Source organism: Simochromis diagramma, unplaced genomic scaffold (assembly GCF_900408965.1).
Source record: "Simochromis diagramma unplaced genomic scaffold, fSimDia1.1 OVJJ01000531.1, whole genome shotgun sequence".
In the NCBI taxonomy this organism is placed as follows: Eukaryota; Metazoa; Chordata; class Actinopteri; order Cichliformes; family Cichlidae; genus Simochromis; species Simochromis diagramma.
In genome coordinates, this window is record NW_024387353.1 from 862,291 (window position 1) to 883,905 (window position 21,615).

The 21,615-nt window shown below is 39.0% G+C and overlaps 1 protein-coding gene across 3 annotated transcripts in view; it reads left to right on the forward strand.

The window, feature by feature from the left end:
* Positions 1 to 13,639: 13,639 nt before the first annotated feature.
* The window catches only part of LOC120718583, a 46,450-nt gene continuing 38,474 nt past the window's right edge, over positions 13,640 to 21,615 (forward strand). For 2 of the 3 annotated variants that reach the window (XM_040007134.1, XM_040007136.1), the window contains exons 1-2: positions 13,640 to 13,833; positions 18,957 to 21,049. In XM_040007134.1, coding sequence (XP_039863068.1) covers positions 19,328 to 21,049 — 1,722 coding nt within the window. In that variant the 5' untranslated portion in view covers positions 13,640 to 13,833; positions 18,957 to 19,327. The remainder of the gene's footprint in view (positions 13,834 to 18,956; positions 21,050 to 21,615) is intronic. The other variant, XM_040007135.1, reaches the window with a different exon arrangement.

Consider the following 21,615-nt stretch of genomic DNA (forward strand, 5'->3'; position numbering starts at 1 on the left):
TACTTGCTGTGTGGTCGGCTGCAATGTTCGATCTTACGACCGGCACGGGAATAAGTTTGGATTGTCTTTTTATGCTTTCCCAACCTGGAAGTAACATGAAGGAGCTCATGTAACGGATATTACCAAACGAAGGCGTCTAGCCTGGATAGCAGCCGTGAGACGAGCTGATATCAAGTTCTGTTACGTCTCCAGATATCAGTTGGTGTGCTCAAGACATTTTCATTCCGGTAAGTTCTAAATATGTTCACATCACACTTTATAGCTGAATAATATCATCGTTGGTGGTCTCGGAAGTTATAGAAATTGCGATCAAACATCGAATGGAGTGACTTGATTGGTTGATGTAAAGACAATAAATGAAATGAGACAGGAAGGACACAAATTGGCGTTAATAATTTGCCCGATTATCAATGTGTTAATTTGCATGTAATTTACAATTATGGGCATATAATATGATAACGATATTTTAGCAGTTCAATGATAAATGTATAACATTAATTATGGTGGGGGGTGGGAAATGGCTATTTCACTCGATGCACTCCAGCTGACTTACTTTGACGACGTACTCAGAGTTTGGCGGCTTGAAAATAGCCAAATCTTGCACCCAGCCATTTGTAAATTGGATGTGCGCCTCCAGTGACTTGTAATTACGAAACTGGTTCGCTGTGTAAGCGCTTACTCCACAAACAAGATACGTGAAGATATCGGGGTAGGACAGTGGCGGTAAGTCGTCTGGGTCTTTACTCCACTGCCGTATTTCATATGGGTCCAGATTTGCGATGCACTCTATTTTTTTCAAGTACCGCCGCTTCGCCTCTGGACGCAATCGGTCTCTATACCGTCCGTTTTCTTTTGAGCTGCTTTTAAGCATGTTTCTTTCATTTCCTCAGAGGGAGAAATGACTTTTTTCAAAAAAAGATGCCAGTGAGTGTTAGCATGCAACTCAGGACAAAATAAGTGGTTGTGTCAGAAACTGGACCTGAAGACCAAATTGCAAATACCCAGAGTCGACTCAGTATTTTCATGATATTACAGCTTATAAAGGCATCACTGATGACCAAATTAATTAAGTAGTGGATAAACAATTAGAGAAAAGTTAATAAAAATAGTGAAAAAACAGGATTTTTTCTCTCTCAACCAGAAGTTTCTATTTAGTTTGTACACTGTTAAAAAAGTATTTTTTGTGAATTAAAAAAGTTGCGCTTATAATTACATAACAGTCTGGTCAATGATTACCAGAACAGTTTCTGTAAATTTATGTTTATTTATCACAGTTTAAGTCAAAAGAGTCATGCTGACAGATTTCTTTCATTTACTGCAGCAGCACTTGGTCATGTAAGAAAACTGAGACATACTGTTAAAACTGCACTGCTGCTGTAACAAACAGACTCAAACACAACTCAAAACGGACCAGCAGACGCGTCAGAATTCTCGGGGCTTCTTATTTTTTTGAGAAGAGTCTAACAGGCTTTCCCTGGACTACTCTGGCACATTTTCTGAAAATTCGGGTTCTGATGAGTCCTTGACAAGGCCCCACTGATTTATATATCCCGGGCCAATTAGCCCATCCTTCTGCGACGAGAAGGCCTTGAGTGGTGCCGGTGCGCTTTATTTTCCACTGTGCTCTGAGCCAAAAAAAGCTGTATGTGGAGAGCTTTTAGTACAATCTCAGCACACGTGACCAGCTTTCATCTTTAAACTTTAATATGATTGTGCTCAAAACACCCTGTGTGTTGTGAGATAAATACAATATTTCTAAAATATGTGACCTAAAATAGTTTCTATTAGATCTATATTCATGTGTTTTACTTTTTACTTTGACAAATAAAATAACTTTCCTTTAATATAACTGCGGTGCCTAACTGCACCCCTCCCCTCTAGCAGCCTGGTGCTCAGGTCAACTTCTTGCTGGCTACACGTTTCTCTTGGCTGTAGCTACTTCTTACTGCTTCTCTGTATCATCTCAACAGCACACAGGGGTTAAAATTCCGCTGTAACTGTTCTTGAGCCTGATTCTTCTTCTTGACACACACCTCTCGCAAAGTGGAGATACTTATAAAATACTCAGAAAAGGAAAGGTTTCACATAAAAGTGGATGAAAAATGATTAACAGAAGTAAAATATTTGAACAGACCAAACTAAATAAATAAAATGGAAGGAATGGAAAAGGGTAAAGGACAAGAAATTGATTTTTCTGACATCCAGCAACCATTGAATTACTAGTTATTAATTCATTTATACAGCGCCTTTCTAGTCCCTGTCAGTACTCTTGCTGCAGCATTTTGGATTAACTGAAGGCTTTTCAGGGAGTTAGGGCATCCTGGTAATAATGAATTACAGTAGTCCAGCCTAAAAGTAATAAATACATGAACTAGTTTTTTGGCATGACTCTGAGACAGAATGGAAGAAAGCAGTCCTACATAATTGTTACATGTTATTAGGGGTGGGGGAAAAAATCAATACTGTGTAGTATCGTGATATTTTGTTTGTTAATAATGTATCGATACAGGGACAGCAGAAATCGATATTTTGTTACAAAAAAGGTTTTTGTGCTCTGACTTCAGAGCATGTTGATCCTTTTTCTGAGCAAGAATCCTGACATTCCTTCACTGTCCAAATGTGTTTAACTTTTTTTTGGCAGCAATAAACATGACAGTTTACTTATTTTAATTTAAGACATGTTTTATTTTAATTAAGTTTAAAACTTTTTTATTTAATGTAAAATTATATTTTGTTTTAATTTACTTTCAAATTCTTCAGTTGCTGAAGGGGCTGCATAGTTTTCATAAATTGCATAGTTCAGAATAGCTATAATTGTACCAGATGGTTGCATTCAGTTAAGTTGGACTAGACTGTAATACAAACCGTTCAGTTTGTCAACAATAAAACTGACTGAAATGAGAGAAAGACTGAGTGCGAGACTTTGATATTAGATAAAATGAATATTGATAAACCTTGATGTACAGAATCTGAATATCGCAGATATTTTAAAAAATCGCAATAATATCGTATCGTGCGTTAAGTATTGTGATAATATCGTATCGTGGGATGTATGGTGATTCCCACCTCTACATGTTATATGCTGTAATTATATAAGCAACAAGTAGTGATCATTAAAAATGCAATCTGCAGTTACAACAACAAAATCTAATCAACCATTAATTTAATCTAAGACAAATCTGTTTTACCCTGCTCTACTCACAACCCCCATTAGAATCTTTGAAGTATAGGTATGGGCTCAAAATGTGGTCATAAATATTTTGTACTTGTAAATCAGGATTTGTATGTGTAAAAAGAATTTGTGTGTGTGTAAAAAAGATTTGTATGTGTAAAAAGAATTTGTGTGTGCTGTTAAATCCTCCCAATTCTTTCGATATTTGGGCTGAAGGAAGGACAATACTCGGTGTATAAATGCTTAATCAACAATCTTTTATTCCATACAATTCAACACTTTATGAGCATAAACCATCCGGATGGAGACATGCATGCAGAGGGTCAGAGCAAGTCTCAAAATGGTGGAGGGTGACTCAACCTGTTGGCCCCCACCTAGTCGTAAAAACCCAAACATCCACATTCTTTCTCTCTCTCAGTGAGCCTAAGTTATGACCATGGCTTCCTGTGCAGTATGTTCTGTTCTTTTCTAATCAAACAAGTAAGGCGATGACTCTCTGAAAACAGTATTTCTTATAACTCAGCAGTATAATGCATCATAAAACAATATCATTCATTCACAATAAATCAGCAGTCTAATTTAATACAAATCAATTTAACAAATGTAATAGTTATCACCTTCTTCTAATTCAGGAGAATAATGCAAACTAAAACTACATAACAATTTCACAATCTTTAATTAGGGTGTTACGTTCCCCTGAGGGGTCTAGGCGGTGAGGGGGAAGTAACAAAGTGTCCGGGTCAGGAAAAGGAGTCAAGGAGGCAAAAGGGTTAAATTAAAGAGTTTTATTAAAGTAGCTCAACTAAAAGAGACGGACAAGCCGCTATCACCATTTAAGAAAACAAACAAAACTCAGGCGTTGGTCAATAAAGTCACACGTAAGCCAAAAAGAAAGAGAGCAGCTCACTAGCTGCAAACCACAATAACACAGCTCACTAGCTGCAAACCACACAGACATACAGCTCACTAGCTGCAAACCACACTAATGGCACTCTGGCCCAGAGCTCACCTTTCCCAGGGCTTAAATACTTTCAATTACTGACGAGAGTCAGCTGTGTAAAAGGGAAAGGTGGCACCTCAGGCAGAAGAGGTGGTGGGACACGCCCACACAGGCACCTTCAGGAGGAGGCCCTGCTAGGGCCGTAACATAGGGGTATAACATAGCATAAGATAATATTATAATCCCACAGTGCATAAAAAAGATTTGTGTGTGGACTTAGCCAAAAAAAACCACTGCAAGTTACAAGTACGAATTTTGACCCTATTTTTCTTCCTTTCATCTGATTGGTCAATGTCATGTCAATCACAAATGTAACAATCCAATCTGAGAACAGATGGGTTTGGCTGTCGGAGGGGCGCTTTTTTGAACTGCAGGTCCTTGAAGGGTAATACAGTTTGAAGCTGGAGGATCTCTATATAAATATCCAATAGCAGCTAGGTCCCCTAACTTTTAGCAGTTATTGAACTATAAAGTTGTGGTATATCAGTGATTAGAAATACCATTATTACTTTAGGATTAGTTTAACACAACGTCAGGGCTGACCCGGGACCATTGCTGTGAGTCACAGTGCGCAGCACAAAAGTCCTTTCACATCGGACCCAGGATGTGCTGCTAATGCTAACTGCTAACTAAAAGCAAATGTAACCAACTTTAAGGTATAAAGGTGAATTACAGCACAATAATTACTTGGGCTCGTAATAAAACCCTGGCCAGAATCAGAAGACACCAAATTTGTATGGAGCCAAAGTACTGAGCAGCAATAATGACCTGGACACAATGTTAACTTTTGAGTAGCCACTCTTGTATTGTTACAAGGTATAACAGGTATTTGTCCAATTTGTACAGATAAAGTATAAAATAAAATAAATAGTGTGCACACTCAAACAAAATAAAAGTACTCGTTGGGGCCCTTTAAGAATTTAGAGTTAAGCTGGCGATAGCCAACTTCAAAGGTCCTTGTGAGTGTAACTGGAATGTATGAGTGTGTGGGTGTGTATCTTCTTTGGGGTAGATCGTCCTCAAAGTGGTTGGCTCGCCATCTATCACAACCAGAATATCGTCCTGGTCCTTGGACTTTTCTGTCCTCTCCAAAAAAACCTGACCGTTGCTCTGTTTCACAAAAGCCCAACACACACTGGCGTTGGAATTGCAGCAGCTCTCCGGATGAAAGGTGAGTGGTTAGCCGACGTTGCCTCTCTCCTTCATCCAGCCACTCGACTCCGGACTTCCAGCAGGTAAGTAGGCTGGCTTTCCTTCCTCTCAATCCTGAGTTTTTCCTCTCTTTTGTCCGTGGATTTCTCGGTTTGAGTAGCAGATGCCTCCACTCCTCTTGCTGAGATGAGAAAAAACCCGGGAGCACCATGCACCTTCACCTCACTTCCTGGCTGACAGGGTCAATGCGGCCTGGATAGGCTCTGATTGGTCGCTGAGCTAGGTGCCCTCATGTGGGGTGAACTGAGAGGTGCATTCAATGGTCATAGGAAATACGACGCTTGTTGATGTGGACAGTTAAAATAAGGAGAGTAAATATGATTTTTTCATCTGGGCTACACAAAGGATCCAGAATTTGTTGCGCTGGCTGCTGAGCTCTGTGGGTTTTTGCAGCAGCTCTACCTGTACTAGATGCACCTGCTCCTTGTCGTTTCTATCTCTGACTTTATGTCCTCTACAAGAGTTTCTGGGTTTTTTTGCTAGTTCTTCAAATGTTCAATAAAAACATGTATGCTAATTCATAACGAAGAAAGCTTTGTAGTGAAGACTGTCATTTCCAAAACACTACCCCAAAACTACCCTACCTACCTACTACCCAAAATATTTATGACCACATTTTGAGCCCATACCATGGCTGCATTTTTTTCCTTTCTTAGTGAGATGACTTTCAGATACTCCTCCTGTGATGTAGAGACCGTTTTAGGCCTGCAGCATCTTCTTCACCTTGATGGCGTAAAGTGCTATTTTATGTTAGTCAAACTGTAACTACAGGCCGATCTCCACACTCCCTTTTATTTCCAAAATATTGGAAAAGGTAGTTCTAAAACAACTTCAGGCCTTTTTAGATGCAAATGGTATTAATGAAAAGTTTCAGTCTGGTTTTAAACCTCGCCACAGCACAGAGACAGCCTTACTTAGAGTTTTTAATGATCTTCTTTTAACTGTTGACTCTGGCTATTCCGTGGTTTTAGTTTTACTTGACTTGACTGCTGCTTTTGACATGGTTAACCACAACATTCTTTTATCAAGATTGGAACATGTTGTTGGTCTCAAAGGTACGGTTTTAACTTTGTTTAAATCCTACCTCTCAGAGAGGTCGTTCTCTGTTGCTATGGGGCAACACTCCTCAGCCTCTGCCCCTATTTATTGTGGTGTGCCTCAAGGGTCCATGCTCGGTCCTGCTCTTTTCTCTGTTTACATGTTGCCGTTGGGATTAATTTTTAGAAAATACAACATCTCCTTTCACTGTTATGCTGATGATATCCAGATTTATTTACCTTTGAAATCCGATGTGTCTGCTTCTTTGCAACCTCTGTTCAACTGTTTGCATGAAGTTAAAATTTGGTTATCACATAATTTTCTTACATTGAACGAGAATAAGACCGAAATCATAGTCTTTGGTAGTCACACTCCGCTAGACCAGTTAGCTGATGCCCTAGGCCCTCTCGCTAGCCATCTCTCGCTCACTGTAAGGAACCTTGGCGTGTTCCTGGATGGCTCTTTTAAACTTGAGAAACAGGTCTCCACTCTGGTAAAAAACAGCTTTTGCCAGTTGCGTCAGATATCTAAAGCAAAGCCGTTTCTTCCTTTAAAGGACCTTGAAAAGCTTATCCACGCATTTATCACATCCAGATTGGACTACTGTAACTCCCTCTACTGGGGCCTCCAACACTCTTCTCTTTACCGGCTTCAGTTAATTCAAAATGCAGCTGCGTGTCTTTTAACAGGTACGAGAATCTATGAACACATAACTCCAATTTTAGCCAAATTACATTAGCTCCCTGTTAAATATCGTATAGATTTTAAAATTGTTTTGTTCACTTTTAAATTCTGAATAATTTAGTGCCCAGCTATTTCTCTGAACTACTCCACTTATACAATCCCAACAGAGCACTTAGATCATCCAATCACAGGCTCCTAGCACAACCTAGGTCTCGAATGAAGTCGAGAGGAGACCGGGCCTTTGCAACCGTGGCACCTAGACTCTGGAATAACCTCCCTGAATATTCGTACTGCCGAGTCTATCCAGTCTTTTAAATCATGTCTTAAAACTTATCTTTTTACTTTGGCTTTTGATTCTAACTAGTTGGCTGTTCTAGCTTATTGTGTTGTTACCTATTGTTTGTTGTCCTGTTTTATTGTTTGTTTTAATTGTCTCATGCTTTTACTGACTGTGAAATACTATGGTCAACACTGTTGTTTTAATATGTACTATATAAATAAATTTTGATTTTGAAACTGTTGATTTTTTTTTAATCAATTCAACCAAAGAAACAAAAGAAACTGCCTTAAGATACAATTCATATTTGATTTTTCTCCTGTGTCTATGCAACCAGTGTGGTGTCTGTAGCTCAGGTGGTAGAGTGGATAGGTTCTCTAAATTCTTCAGTCTGTGTGCCAAAATATACTTGAGAACGATTCTGTGAGTGTGTGCGAACGAAGGCGTGAAAAGCTATGCTCAGGAGCTCTTAAAAAAAAGAAAAAGAAGTAAGGGTTTGGCTCAAAACTTTTTGCACACGCATACTGGGTAGGTAACTGATTATTGTGTTAAATTCTTTAAAGTTTAAAAGTTTAAAAAATGTTTTTTTTCTTTCATTAAGTCACCCACAATGTTCCCTCTAAGCTGCGCACGTGCACAATTGCGCACTGTTGGCACGGTCTCTGCGCAGAGAAAATCTGCATTGCGCACACAAAATTTTTTTTTTAACCTGAATTGAAATTAAAGTAAATATGTGCCGACACCGGTGTTTTGGCTAGCAAAGCGGCGTGGCTGATGTGGAGTGAAGCCACGTTAATGACAACGTGTACAACCATTGGAGATGTGAGCAGGACAGACGGTGTTCAACTGATGGAAAAAGTATGGACTTTATACCAGTTTTTAAATTGTGTTGATAGGCCACGTAAAACCAGAGTTATGATAAAAACATCTGCAATGTTTCGTTTTCTTCCTGAATACTATCGTTGTTTATGTTTACTGCGGGAAGAAACGGTAAAAACTGCGTTTTATAAGGAAAACTCTTGAAAGCACTCTCCACCTGTGCGCAAAGACGAAACCAAAACACCCCACCCTTTCCCATTGGTCGAAAAAAAATGTACCATGTCGACCAATCAAAACATGGAATTTAGTTGTTAAGAAACGGGAGGAAGTTTTAGGAGTGAGAGGTGTTTTGAGATGTGAGAGATTTGCAACGTTTTGCGCAAATCTTGTGTAGTTAGTGTGTAGTGTAGTCAAAAGTTTTGTTGTGTGTGTCAGAACAATGAGGCGACTGCTGAATGTTACAGGTGTTACAGGAGTGATACATCTCCTGTTGTCAGGCTTGTTCTCCTTTATCTCATAGTGGACAGAAATTATTTTTTTGGAGTGGCACAAATAATTTGTGTGGCATCAAATTTGATGCAGAACAGCTGATTGTTCTGTAAATATTTTGAAACGTTTGTTTAAAAAACCACATCGGCTGCATTTTTAGGTAAAGAGCTGCAAAAAACATTGTTGTTCGCAAAACTCAGTAACTTTTTTGAAGAAGTAACTATATAATTAATTGCCCAACATTGGTCATTATATGGTGTATTTTGCAGACAGAGCGTTACAGGACTCTCTCACAGACCACAGACACATAATACAAGTTAGAGTTTTATTTAAAAAAGAAAAAAAAGAAAAAAAGTTGTGTTTTCAAAATTGGAGTTCAAGTTATTTTTACTTCCAATAGTGTTAACATACTACACAGGTCATGAACAAGATTTTTTAAAATTTTTATTGTAAGTGGGCTAAAGCAGTTAATTAAAAGTAGTCTAACAGAAATGTAAATGCTGTAACTTTATTATTTTAATAAACCATGTAACTTGGATGGATTCGACGCTGGCGTGATGACAGTGCACACGTCTAATGTCGCTCACAGTGGTCCACGAGATTGCTCAGGGAGTTTGTGTGTTTGCTCAGACACATGAAAAATTAGAGGGAACATTGGTCACCCACTAATTGCTCTAAGCCAGACCTTCCCAAAGTGTGGGGCCCGCCCCCTAGGGGGGGCACAGAGCCATTGCAGGGGGAGCACGGTATGACAGGGCTCCCACACAAACGCAAAGCAGGAGATGAAGCATTGCTGAATATGTTTCCAAACCAACTTCATTCCAAGTCAAAGACTAGAAAATATGGTGAAGCATATCTTCCCTTTGGCTTCACCTGCACAAGTGCCAAGGTAGGTCTCCCCTGCAGAATTGGTTTTCCCTTCGTCAGGAGCACGCGCTGGGCTGTTCAAATCACGGACAAACAGTATCCCACATTCTTGATTTTTAGTTCACAAACACTTCTTGTAATGACTAGCTACTCCTGACATTTTGAAGATGTTAGCTCTTTATACAGTGAAGTTACAGTGGGATACAAATAACATCAGGCTGATCCTGCCACAATTTGTTCCCCCGGTTCAAATCACAGACAAACAGGATCCCACAGCTGTTTATGTTTTTAAACCCATTTTGCACAGAGAGGCATTTTTAAAAAAATGAATTGATAGCAATGTTGAATATTATTACACAGGAAAAAAACAACTACATGTAAAATAATCACACTGTGATGCCTCTGCCTTTCTAAATGGAGGGACAGTAACTGCGTGTGTATATATAAGCTGTAAAACCTGAAGATAGTCAGAGTAACAGTATTTTGTCTCTATCTGCCATTCTGCAATTCATCTCATGTAAACAATAACGTGGCGCACAGTGTGACGTCTAAAAAGGCACATACCTTTGACGTTGCGTGACCAACTCTGTATAGACCCTGTGCACGAGACAATGCTAACTTCCTGGTTTGAGACCGGATGTGGGGTTGTACATTTCCGGTTGCTTTACTTTGCGGTCAATCGCTACTGCGAAGATATACTCCAAAATCATGTCCAAAACTCGAAAACGTAAAGATCGCGTTAAGTTACAAAGAGCAGAAGATGGGAACGCTCACCACTGTTGTGTCATAAAAAATCTAATGATCAATTTTGACGTTTAAAGCGTTTAGATCGATCAGTTTTTTACATCACTCAACACAAGCAGAACTGCATTACTGCAGCAGAAGACACATCATCCACATTCAGAAGCACATCTCTGTATAGTGACTGGTCTTATGATTTAAACAGGCAAATGTTCAACATTCAAACTACAGGTGAAGAATAGTCAAACCAGATGTTTCCCCCGTTATGTCGATATCAGCTCGTCAAGTACACACCTACACAGCATGTTAACAAACCGTGAAAAAAAGCCACACAAAAAAATGAATGATTGCTGGTAACGGTTTCTATACATTAGTATTTACAAAGGGTATGTTGTGACTTACCTTCAAAATTACAGCGGTCCCTCGCTATAACGCGGTTCACCTTTCACCTCGCTGTTTCGCAGATTTTTTAGTGCAAGTTTGCATGCTTTTTTTTACGTCACATTGTGTCCTGCGTCCTGATCACTGCAGACGATCTCCTCCATGATGTCTGTCCTGTACAGTACAGAATCGCTGCATCGATCGCTAACTTTAACATTATGCACTCCATACTGTACAGTAATGCCACTGTTTTGCACATGTCTCAACTCTGTATATTTTTATATATTTTATTTATTGTTTACTCTATTTAATTTGTAAAATATGTGTACACACACACACGTAGAAAAATATTTAGTATACACATCCAGAAATGCATATACTATTATATATTGTACATATATTTATTAGTTTCAGATGTAGCCATTCTTGTATTTTGCTTGTTTACATTATTGTATTTTGCACAACTCTGTTGCTTGTGAAGCTCGCACACAAGAATTTCACTCACATGTGCTGTACCAATGTACCTGCACATGTGATGTGACAATAAAAGTGATTTGATTTGATTTGATTTAGCAGTGTGACTCTGCAGTGCAGTGCTGTATGTCCACGATGTCCACGAAACATTTTGCACCGTCAAAGAATAAAATTGGCTACTTGATTTCACCTATCGCTGGTTATTTTTAGAACATAACACCCGCGATAAACGAGGAACAGCTGAGAAATATAACATTTGAATCCCTTTTCTCTTTTGCTCTGAGGCGCGGGGGAAAAATATCCACAAGTCGATGAACATCATTTACAGATATATTGGGTAAATGCCCAAGACATCTATAGAAATGTAAATCGCCGCTTGATTCATTCATTTGCTTAACTTGTTTTGGACCGTAAACCAGGCGCGAATAGGACACCGGAAACAAAGCTCCCCACAGGAGTTTCCGCACCAGAAGTAGCATATGCTAACGTGCACATAGGCTGTATCCCAATTCAGGGTCTGCACACTTGAAGTACGCATTTTAAGTGTGATTACGTCACCGCCACGCGACGACGGCTGTCCCAATTCGAAGTGTACTTCAAATGCATACTCCAAATGCGCCGTCGATTTCCCCAAATATCAAGCGTGGTCCGGTGCACGCTTCGTGGTCCCATATATCCCACAATTCATAGCGCGGCGGTGGGTGTGGATAATTTTGCCGCAAAATACGGCAGAAGGGAGCGGCCAAGAGTGAACTGTCAAAGGTAAGTACTGAATACGATGTCACTTATTTATGTGCGAATGTTTAATAACGAAGAACATTAAAACATTGACGACATGTGGCCAACAGCAAAGTTATGTGACATTAGTGATGTTTGTGCTTTCAGCGTTAACGTGGTTTTACAGCCTCTACATATATATATATATATATATATATATATATATATATATATATATATATATATATATATATATATATATATATATATATCATAATAATCTGACAATACTATAATATTGGCCATATTATAATTACATTACCACAGTGAGATGACTTTAGTCTCATGAACAACATCAGCTAATTGTTATTTACTAACTAATCTTGAAATGACTGTTCAGTACAGAAATGAAGCCCAACAATCATGTTTTACAGTCCTGTGGTCTCAGCCTCAAATACTCAACTAATCAAAGTGATGTCATGACAAAAATGAATGACCAACAAAACATTTTCTCCTTCATTTATGTCACACAATGCTGTATGAGACGTTTCTCGCGGTTAGTATCATGGTTGCTAGGCAACCTGCACAGCGCGACGAAGGCTAGACCATCCCATTTCACAAGCCTATCACTTCCGCACTTATAATACGCACCGTACGTAGTACGCGTAGTGCGCGTACTTCAAGCGTGCAGACCCTGAATTGGGACACAGCCTTAAAGTACGCAGCCTCAACGATCCTCAAGGGCCGCGTACTTAAAGACCGCTAAGGCCAGAAGTGCGAGGCTTGTGAAATGGGACGGTCTAGCCTCCGTTGCGCTGCCCAGGTTGCCTAGCAACCATGATACTAACAGCTGGAAACGTTTGATACAGCATTGTTTGACAGAAATGAAGGAGAAAATCTTTTGTTCATTTGTTTGTTTGTTTCTACATGAGCTTTGATCATTCTCTGTAAGATTAAGCTCAGCTATTTTAAAGTAAAGCCTTTAAAACCAAGTTGGTACAAACGTCACTAATGTCACATAACTTTGTGGCCAACAGTAATGTTTTAATGTTCTTCGTTATTAAACATTTGCACATAAATAAGTGACATAATATTCAGTACTTACTTAAAGTTTACTCTTCGGGCGCCCCTCATCCGCTGTTTTTTTTTCCGGCAAAATTATCCACACCCACCGCCGCGCTATGCATTCTGGGATATGTTGGGCCACGAAGTCTACACCGCCACGTCCTTGAAATTCAGGGAAATGAAGGACACATTTGAGGGCCGCATTTCGAGCAGCCTTCAAATTGGGACAGCCTTCGTCGCGTCGCTGTGACGTAATCGGCCTTAAAATGCGGCCTTTAAGGCTGCAGACCCTGAATTGGGATACAGCCATAGTCTATTCCTCGTCCACACGTAAACACAAAAAAAGGAGTTTTAAAAGATCTCAGTTTTCGGTGATTCGAAACGCCGTTCACGTGTGGACGAAACAGTTGCATTTTCAAAAATACCCGTGTAGGTGCGGACATAGTATAAAAGAGTTAGTAGTTTATTTTATTACTACCTGTAATTTATTGCAGATTACTCGTATTTGCTTAATTGTTTACTAAATGTTTGAGGTGTGAAATAAACCGCAATGGAGCAAAATATGGCTGTGTGTGTTTGGAGGATGTGTTTGTGCGTGGGCGTGGGCGCGTGCACGCGCTAGAAAGGGGGGCAGGCGAACATTTTTCTTGTAAAACAAAGGGGGGCCCAGCAAAAAAAGTTTGGGAACCACTGCTCTAAGCGATAGATTTGTGTGGAGAAAGCCAGATTTGAAGTTTATGCTTTTATTTTGAAGGGAGGTCTTATAAAGCGGAAGTCCGTTCCGCCTGCACGAGACGTCACACTAAACAGGGACAGTTTTTATTTGGACCCAAGATAAGAAAGCGGAGGACAACACAGACGCAATCAAAGCTGTTGGCTACGCATTTATTACGAACGGTATGTAACGGGAGCTCTTACTAAACACAGAGCGACATGTTTTAATCTCAGTGGATGTGTGTACGCCGTTAGTCGTTTCAGGCTTAGCTAGAAGCTAAGCTATTAAAGGCAGCCTGTAAAAATTGCAGCAGCTACTGTTTGGAGAAACAGTTGGATAGCCGTGCTGCCATGTTTCATGCAGAGGAGTGTGAGCTTGGGATAATACTTTTAGCATCCATATGAAAAAGATCTGTTTGTATCATAAATGCTGCAAAATGTGGGCCGCATGTGCACGTTTTCTTAGATGGTATACAGTTTAAAACACTTTTCTGATATAAACTTTGTTAAAAAAAACATAAGAAGAGACTTGTATAGATATACATATGTATATGAGTGTGTATACCTGTGTACAGGCAAAGCAAAGGCCTAATTGCAAACAGGGGATTCCCAGGATTTTTAAAATGGGGTGGCACAGACCTCCCCTAAACCTAACCTAACAGCATGACAAGGTTTTAGTAATAAAAAATACTTTGTTAGGTTTAATTGTTTAAAAAAGCACCTGGTCAGGTTTTGATAACCAAAATAGCAAGTGATGTACAGATAGCAATTTTCTCTTTATGATTATGATCATCATAATCATAAAGGGTTTTTTTTCTTTTCTTTTTTTTACTGAGAACTGTAGTTGACAGGATATTTGACAGGGAGAATCAACTTTTCTTTAATGCAAAAAAATTTCATAGTGCAGTAAGGAAATCTGATCACTTATTTTACTAAGTTACAGGGTCCTATTTCCCTGTGCACTGCTAAAAGAAAGAGATACAGATATTTAAATGAAGATTAGCTTGTGTACACCCACTTTTTACCACACATTTTGAAACATTTTGAAAATGTAGGTGTGTGGAAACGATTGAGCAGTAGCAATTAATGAGTAATTACTCTAACTTATAATTTTAACAGATAACCTTTCTCTTACTAGTCACCTTGGCCAATGTGTGATGTAGAGGAATAAGAGTATAGCTTGAAGAAACTTTAATTAACTCCTATTTAACATGTTAGCAATGATATTCTGCACTGAGAAGAGTCATGAATGCAGAACCATTAGCGCTTACTGGGTTTGATAACACAGGCAAGTTCCGCATGTAAGTTAACAGACTTTTCATTTTACAACTGCAATCTAAAGGTCTTATTCAACTTACTTTTGGCTCAGTAATATTCTTTCATCTGTAACGTAGATGTATTGCAAAGACTTCTCAGAGTAGTCCCTGCACATAAGTTCAATAATTTACATATAGAGAGTTGTTTTTCAAAGCAAATAAATGTAATTTAATTTCAAAAATGGATAAATATCATGAAAATTTAATTCAGATGAAAAATAAATAAAGGGAGAGGTGGTGTAGTTAGAGAGACAATGCTGTCTGTTATTGAGTTGGGCTGTAGTTACGTGGATTTGTATGCCTCAGCACACCTGGACCACCATGGGCCACCAAACCCGAGCTCAAGCTAACAGCTAAAAAACCCCACTGAGCGATCCAGGGAGAAAAGCAGCTGCAGGCAGCCTTTAGCTCCTCTAGGTCAGCTGCAGATACTGTGTTTTACTTCTTCTTGATTTGGAAAACAGACTAAAGTGCTACATTGTGAAAAACTGAATTTAAACATGATGTACATAGTGCTGAGTTATGCAGAACTGAATTTTAGAAGACGCAACGAGTAGGAATGGGTTAATATTTTGTTTAATTATTAAACCAAGAACTTGTTAGGAAATATGGCTTTTTGAAAAGGTCACTTAGATGCAGCTTTGTGTCTCTATAGTTTACATTTTGAGTAAAGGTGTTATTTTGTCCAATGAAAAAGTTTGTTTGGACACAGTTTAATTTTTTTTTATTTTCGGCAGCAGGAAGCTGGATCGAGTCTGTGGGCTGTATTTCACACTCTGTGCTCTAGTTTCAAGTTATTGACTTGAGGCACTTTTAGTCTAGAGTTGTATTTCCTGCATTTCTAAGAATCATTTAATTTTAGAAGTTGTGCATGGTGTGTAGTATACGAGCACAAAATGTTAAGATGTTAAATACCTGCTAGATAATATCTGGTAATGTTATTTTGTAGCTTTTGTACTAGTAGTATTATTGCTGTTGCTTTTGTTTGTTTGTTGTTGTTGTTTTTTACTGCTCCTGAAACGTCTTGTGAAATTGTTCAAGTCCTCTATCTTGTAGGCTGTCTGGAAGCATTTTTGTTCTATCCCAGACACACACATTCATTTTTATTTATTTTTAACCATTTTTAATATCCTCATTCAAATATATAATTTTTCATGAAGCTGGTAATCTCATCTCTCATCGAATGGATACTGGGACATTTTCCTGCACCAAAAACTTCACAGAGAGGAAGGAGATGGACATGTTTTACCACACCACAAAGTAAAGCTGGATTTACGGTCTGTCCGTACTGCATGTCAGATACCAGATTGGTTTGGCTTTCTCAGGCTGCAAGACAATGTCATCTGATGAAAATATGTGGACTGACTGAAGATGAGCCAAAAGCATGTTTTTTTTTTTTTTTTGTTTGTTTGTTTTTTTTCTTGCTAACCTTAATATTTTTTTTGTTTTTATTTTAATTTTTTTTGCATTACCACTTGCATTGCCTACCAGATCAACAAGGAGTGTATCGTTTGTTTTTCTTTGAGAAGTAATGTCTGGATAGAATTTTTATTGAAGATATACTTTTGCAATCTTTTTGGATAATACAGTCAAAGGTTGGGTAATGTTTTCAAATTTTCTAAATGGCATCAGCATTTAAATACCTGAATGTTGATACACAACTTAGATTATAAGTGTACATACATTCATTGACATAAATGTCAAATCAATATAACGCTGTCAGTAATTTATGAGAAATGTAATTTTTTCTGGGGCTGAATGGCTGCATAACGTATATTAGGGCTGCTCAATTAATTGAATTTTAATCTCGATTACGATCTGGGGTTTCAACGATCATTAAAAATGACTGAGCCGATTATTAGCCCCTCCCTCGTGCTTTACTCTCGCGCTGCTCCGTGTGGCAAATCGAGCGCACCTCTCTGCATTTCGAACACGTGTCACAACAATTAAGAGCAGCGGTCCCCAACCTTTTTGCGCCACGGACCGGTTTATGCCCGACAATATTTTCATGGACCGGCCTTTAAGGTATAGCGGATAAATACAACAAAATAAAACTAGTACCGGTACCGAAAAAAAGGAAATTTATTCATAACACACGTGAAAAGACCAAGGAAAACCGAGTAAATGATAAAAACGATAACAAAATAACACTGAAAACCGATAAAAACCCTGAAAACTATACATTTCACACCTGAGCCTCAACTCTAGCGGCCCGGTACCAAACGACTCACGGACCGGTACCGGTCCGAGGCCCGGGGGTTGGGGACCGCTGATTAAGAGGACCCGAGGGAAGCTCGGAAAGCTAAGCAGAAGTTATTTGGAGAGGAGAGTGACTGCTGTTGGTTGAAAAGAGAGGTAAAAAAACTTCAGTGGTGTGGAAACATTATGGGTTCGCGGAGTCAGACGTGGATCAAGTAGACATAGTGTGTAAACTTTGCTACAGTGTCGTAGCTGCACCACAGAGCAACACCGCAAAGTTCACTAAACATAGATGTTTACATTTTTCATTTATTTTTATATTGCAAACATTTGCACTGTTATCAGTATTTGCACACTATTTTATATTATTTTTTGACAATCTTTAAAGTCATTATTCAATACATTGTTATTGTTAAATAAATATCGTCAAATAATCGAGATCTCAATTTCAGTGAAAATAATCGTGATTATCATTTTTGCCATAATCGAGCAGCCCTAACGTATATCTTTCATAGTAAAACAGTCAAGAATTTGGTGCCAAATATTTTGTCTATATTTGGGGTTTTCTGAAATGTGACCGTATACCTGCTTACATTTTAGTAGCAGTGAAAGTTTGAAAAATTCTGAACTGGTCAAGGCCAAGGTTATAATTGTGTCAGAAAGGTTTGGTTCACAGCACTCATTGGTAGAAGCTAATACACAGTAAAATGGGGAATTCCCAGGACATCACTGGAGATCTGAAGAGGATTATAGGAGTACACAAGTGGGAAATGTGTCTGAGCCCTTTCTAAACCATTGCAGATTCTGGCATCATCAGATGGAATGGAATAGAATAGATTCAATTATATAAGTCATTGGGAACTGTACATACTTTGTTAAGATTTGAAAAAGACCCGAAGGACACCATAAAAAGTTGGTTTGAAGAGTCAAAAACCACCAAAGCACAGCTCTGCCATGGATTGGGAGCTGACAGAAGATCATTGCTGAGCAAGTTTTACATCACCATTGACCAAGAGGCTGCGTCTGAAGAGAAAAACCACTGCAACAAAATCAATACTTTTAAAATCAGTTAATGTTGATAACCTACCAAAAGGACAAAGAAGACTTTGAGAGATTTTTTTTTTATGAACAAGCATTGAGCTGTTGCTGCCAGTGAAGCTGGTACATCGAATTAGTGGATATAATAATGAAAGAAACAGACTACTGAAGAATTCTTTAGCAACTCCCCAAACCATTGTGCAAAGTTTCGACAAAATCAGATATGTCAATAGGGCTAGTTTTGGAACAGGCTAGCTACTAAGCTTTTGGAATGGCCTTTTCAAAGTCCTGAGCTTCAGCTGATAACAAATTATGTGGACTATACTTGAAAGTCAGATTTTTGCCAGGGAAGAAATTATTTCAAACAAAGTGGTAAAATTTGCAAACAGAATGATACTACGAAAGCATAGGTGTTCTGAATGTACATGTAAGAAAACCTTATATGAATTCAATTTTGCGCACAGATTTTTTTTTTTACTCTTAAAAATGTACGTTGCACAGTCATTCTGCCCCAAAAAAGCTCAGTTCAAATTATTCAGTGATTTATAATGATGTTCTCCAAAGTACAAATTGGTTTTTAAATTTTTGTAGTCAATCTGCTGGTGCAGGGAAATAAATGAGTTTGCCTGCATTTTTTTTTCTGTTTTCTGACCTTGTTTTCTCTTTTTATCTGACCTTTGATGTTTGTGCTTCCTCTGTTTATTTCTAGTAGTAAAGATCCTGATATTGTAATGATAAATTTATATTTGGCAGGAAGCAACAGAGTGAACAAATCCAGACAAGACCTTCCAGATGGATTTCACCCATCCAGGAAGCTGAAGCCCACACCAGTTCAAAAACTTTATTATTTTTTTTTAATTTCTCAGTTTTGTAATTGCTATTGAAGATTTCCCTTCTCCCGCATCCAGGATCACCATCAAACCACATACTTGAAGTTCTCTAAAGGATCTCTCTACACACAAGACTTCGTGATTATGGTTGCCTGACTGAATGGTCACTTTGCATTTTGCATGAGCTCCACATTGACAATGACCTCCAGCATACCTACTTTGTAAAAAAAACAAAACAAAACACTCAAACACCCATTCCATTGACTGCTGTGGCCATCCTTGACTTTCTGAACCATGTCCCATCCTCTTCATAACCCCTATAATTTTGGGATAGAAAGTTCTGCGCAGTGTCGAAATGCGCTTAGCTCTTCTGGAGCATCATCTGGAACTTCTGACACTACGTTGGGAACAATTCCTTCACTGCGTGCTTTTCCAGTGAGCTACACCCCCCCACAGAGTAGTTCTATTTTAGATGGAGGCATGAAGAGATCTACAGAAATGTATCTTGGTCAAGCCAGGACAGAGATGAGACAGCAGCCTGTTAACCAGGCCCCTTGCTTTACCAGCACTCAAGAAGACAAGTTTATTTCTTCAACTGCAACGGTTGCCTCCAGTCCAGTGTGCTCAGCATCTCAAAGACACTCTGATTTTAAAAGTGGGCCTTGCTCCTTGGACTGGTCAACCTATAAGAAAGCCACTGAAAATGTTTCTTCTAGATTTTTTTCATCTACTTCACTGAGCTTTCAAGGCAGTGGTGAAAGAGAACAGGATATGCAGTCCATTCCAGGCTTAGGTGATTCTGACTATCGAATGCAAGACAAACCTGTGCTCAATACTGATTCCAGTTACCCAAAGTACTCTTCACAAGAAGCTTCTAACATCCTTTTACGTTTTGGACTTGAAAAAGATGACTTGGAATATCTGATCTCCTACCCTGAAGACCAGATAACCCCTGGCAATCTGCCTTTTATCTTAAGGCAAATCCGCATGAAGAAGGCTGAGAATGTTAAACCTATTGTTCATTCAAAAGCCTGTCCTGAACCTCAACCCACCCCCAGCATGACCGTAATAGACAGGTTCAGAAGGGAAGGGATGCAACAGGGCGAATTGGCACAGATTATCAAACCAAGTAAAGTGATTGACTATGGACATACTAGCAAATACGCTGGAGGGTTTGGCAGTGATATAAGAAAGAGCAGTGAAAGTAGAGCTAACAGTAGTGAGAGTGGCAGTATGTTGCTCATGGACACTTGTGATGGTGACAGTTGCAATAGAGAACCACTGCAAGAAGGTACGGCAGAGGTGAAAACCAGCACCTTGGTTTCTTCACATGACCACCGGGGTACTGTTTCCACTAATAGTTCAATGCAGAGCTATGAGCCTCCTCCAAGCAGGAATCTAACTCAACGATTGCTGACTCAGCCACACCAGGCATCTCAAGAAATCATCAGCTCTTTCTCTCTGCCAAAGAAAGACACAGACTTAAGACTTCTCAAATTCAAACCAGTTCCTTTGAAAGAACCAGAGCCAGATTGCCATTTGGCATTAAAAATCCAACCACCTCTCAGTCATATTGCTCGTGGTGTGCATCCTGATCAACCTGGGCTTGTGCTCATCGGCAATAAGGATAACAGCTGCACCAAGGATCAACATAAAAGTCAACAACAAGTGCCAAAGGTTGCTAAACCCATAAGCAATCAGAAGATGCACCAAAGGCAGATGCAGCAGGAGCTAAAGAAACAGGCGGAGCAGCAGCAGGACCAGAAACAACCACCAGTGCAAATGGGACAATGCCAGTCTGCAAAACCAGCTACTCCTCTAGCACCTCAGATAATTCCTAAACCAGTGAACTTTGTTTATATGCCGCTGCCACTTTCCAGCAAGCAGTGTCGTGCAGACAGGGAGCTATCAAAGGTTCTGCCAGCGTTGGCCATGATGCAAGACTATGCTGCAGCCACACCACAAACCTTTCCACATACCTGTTCTCTGTGTTTGCAAAAATGTACTGGTATGAAGGTGAGTGGAAGACCGTACTCTCTTCTGTCTCCATTTAGAACATTACGGGTATTTATTTCTGTCTATCATTTTGGTTAATTTTAAAAAGAACCAAAAAACCAACATTAATTTGTGAAACAACCTCCTTGCTTCCAAACTTTACGACTGCTTTTTTAAATGTAAATTTCTGTAGCATATTCTTCTGATCTGTTATTTAAGTCTTTCCACCTTGGACACATACTAGAAATAAGACTTATGAAGTAAATGATTTCTGTCATATTTCAGTCTAGAAGAAAATGACTGGGTGTGCATCAGTCTGCTCATATAGCTTACTAGAGCTGCCTCTTGAAAAAACTGGAACATTTTCTAATGGTTCTCAAACAACATCTTTATTCATATATGTTGACATGTCAAAACATGTCACTTAGGGCACAAGGGAGATTGCCAGATGTTGTATTTATGGGGAAAATAGTTAAGATTGGATTATCCGAGCTGCGTTAGTCTCTGAAAGTAATTCATAGTTACCCTTTTTCTAATTTAATTTAACAATAATGGCAAATTGGAAGTTTCTGCCCAACAAAAAGAAA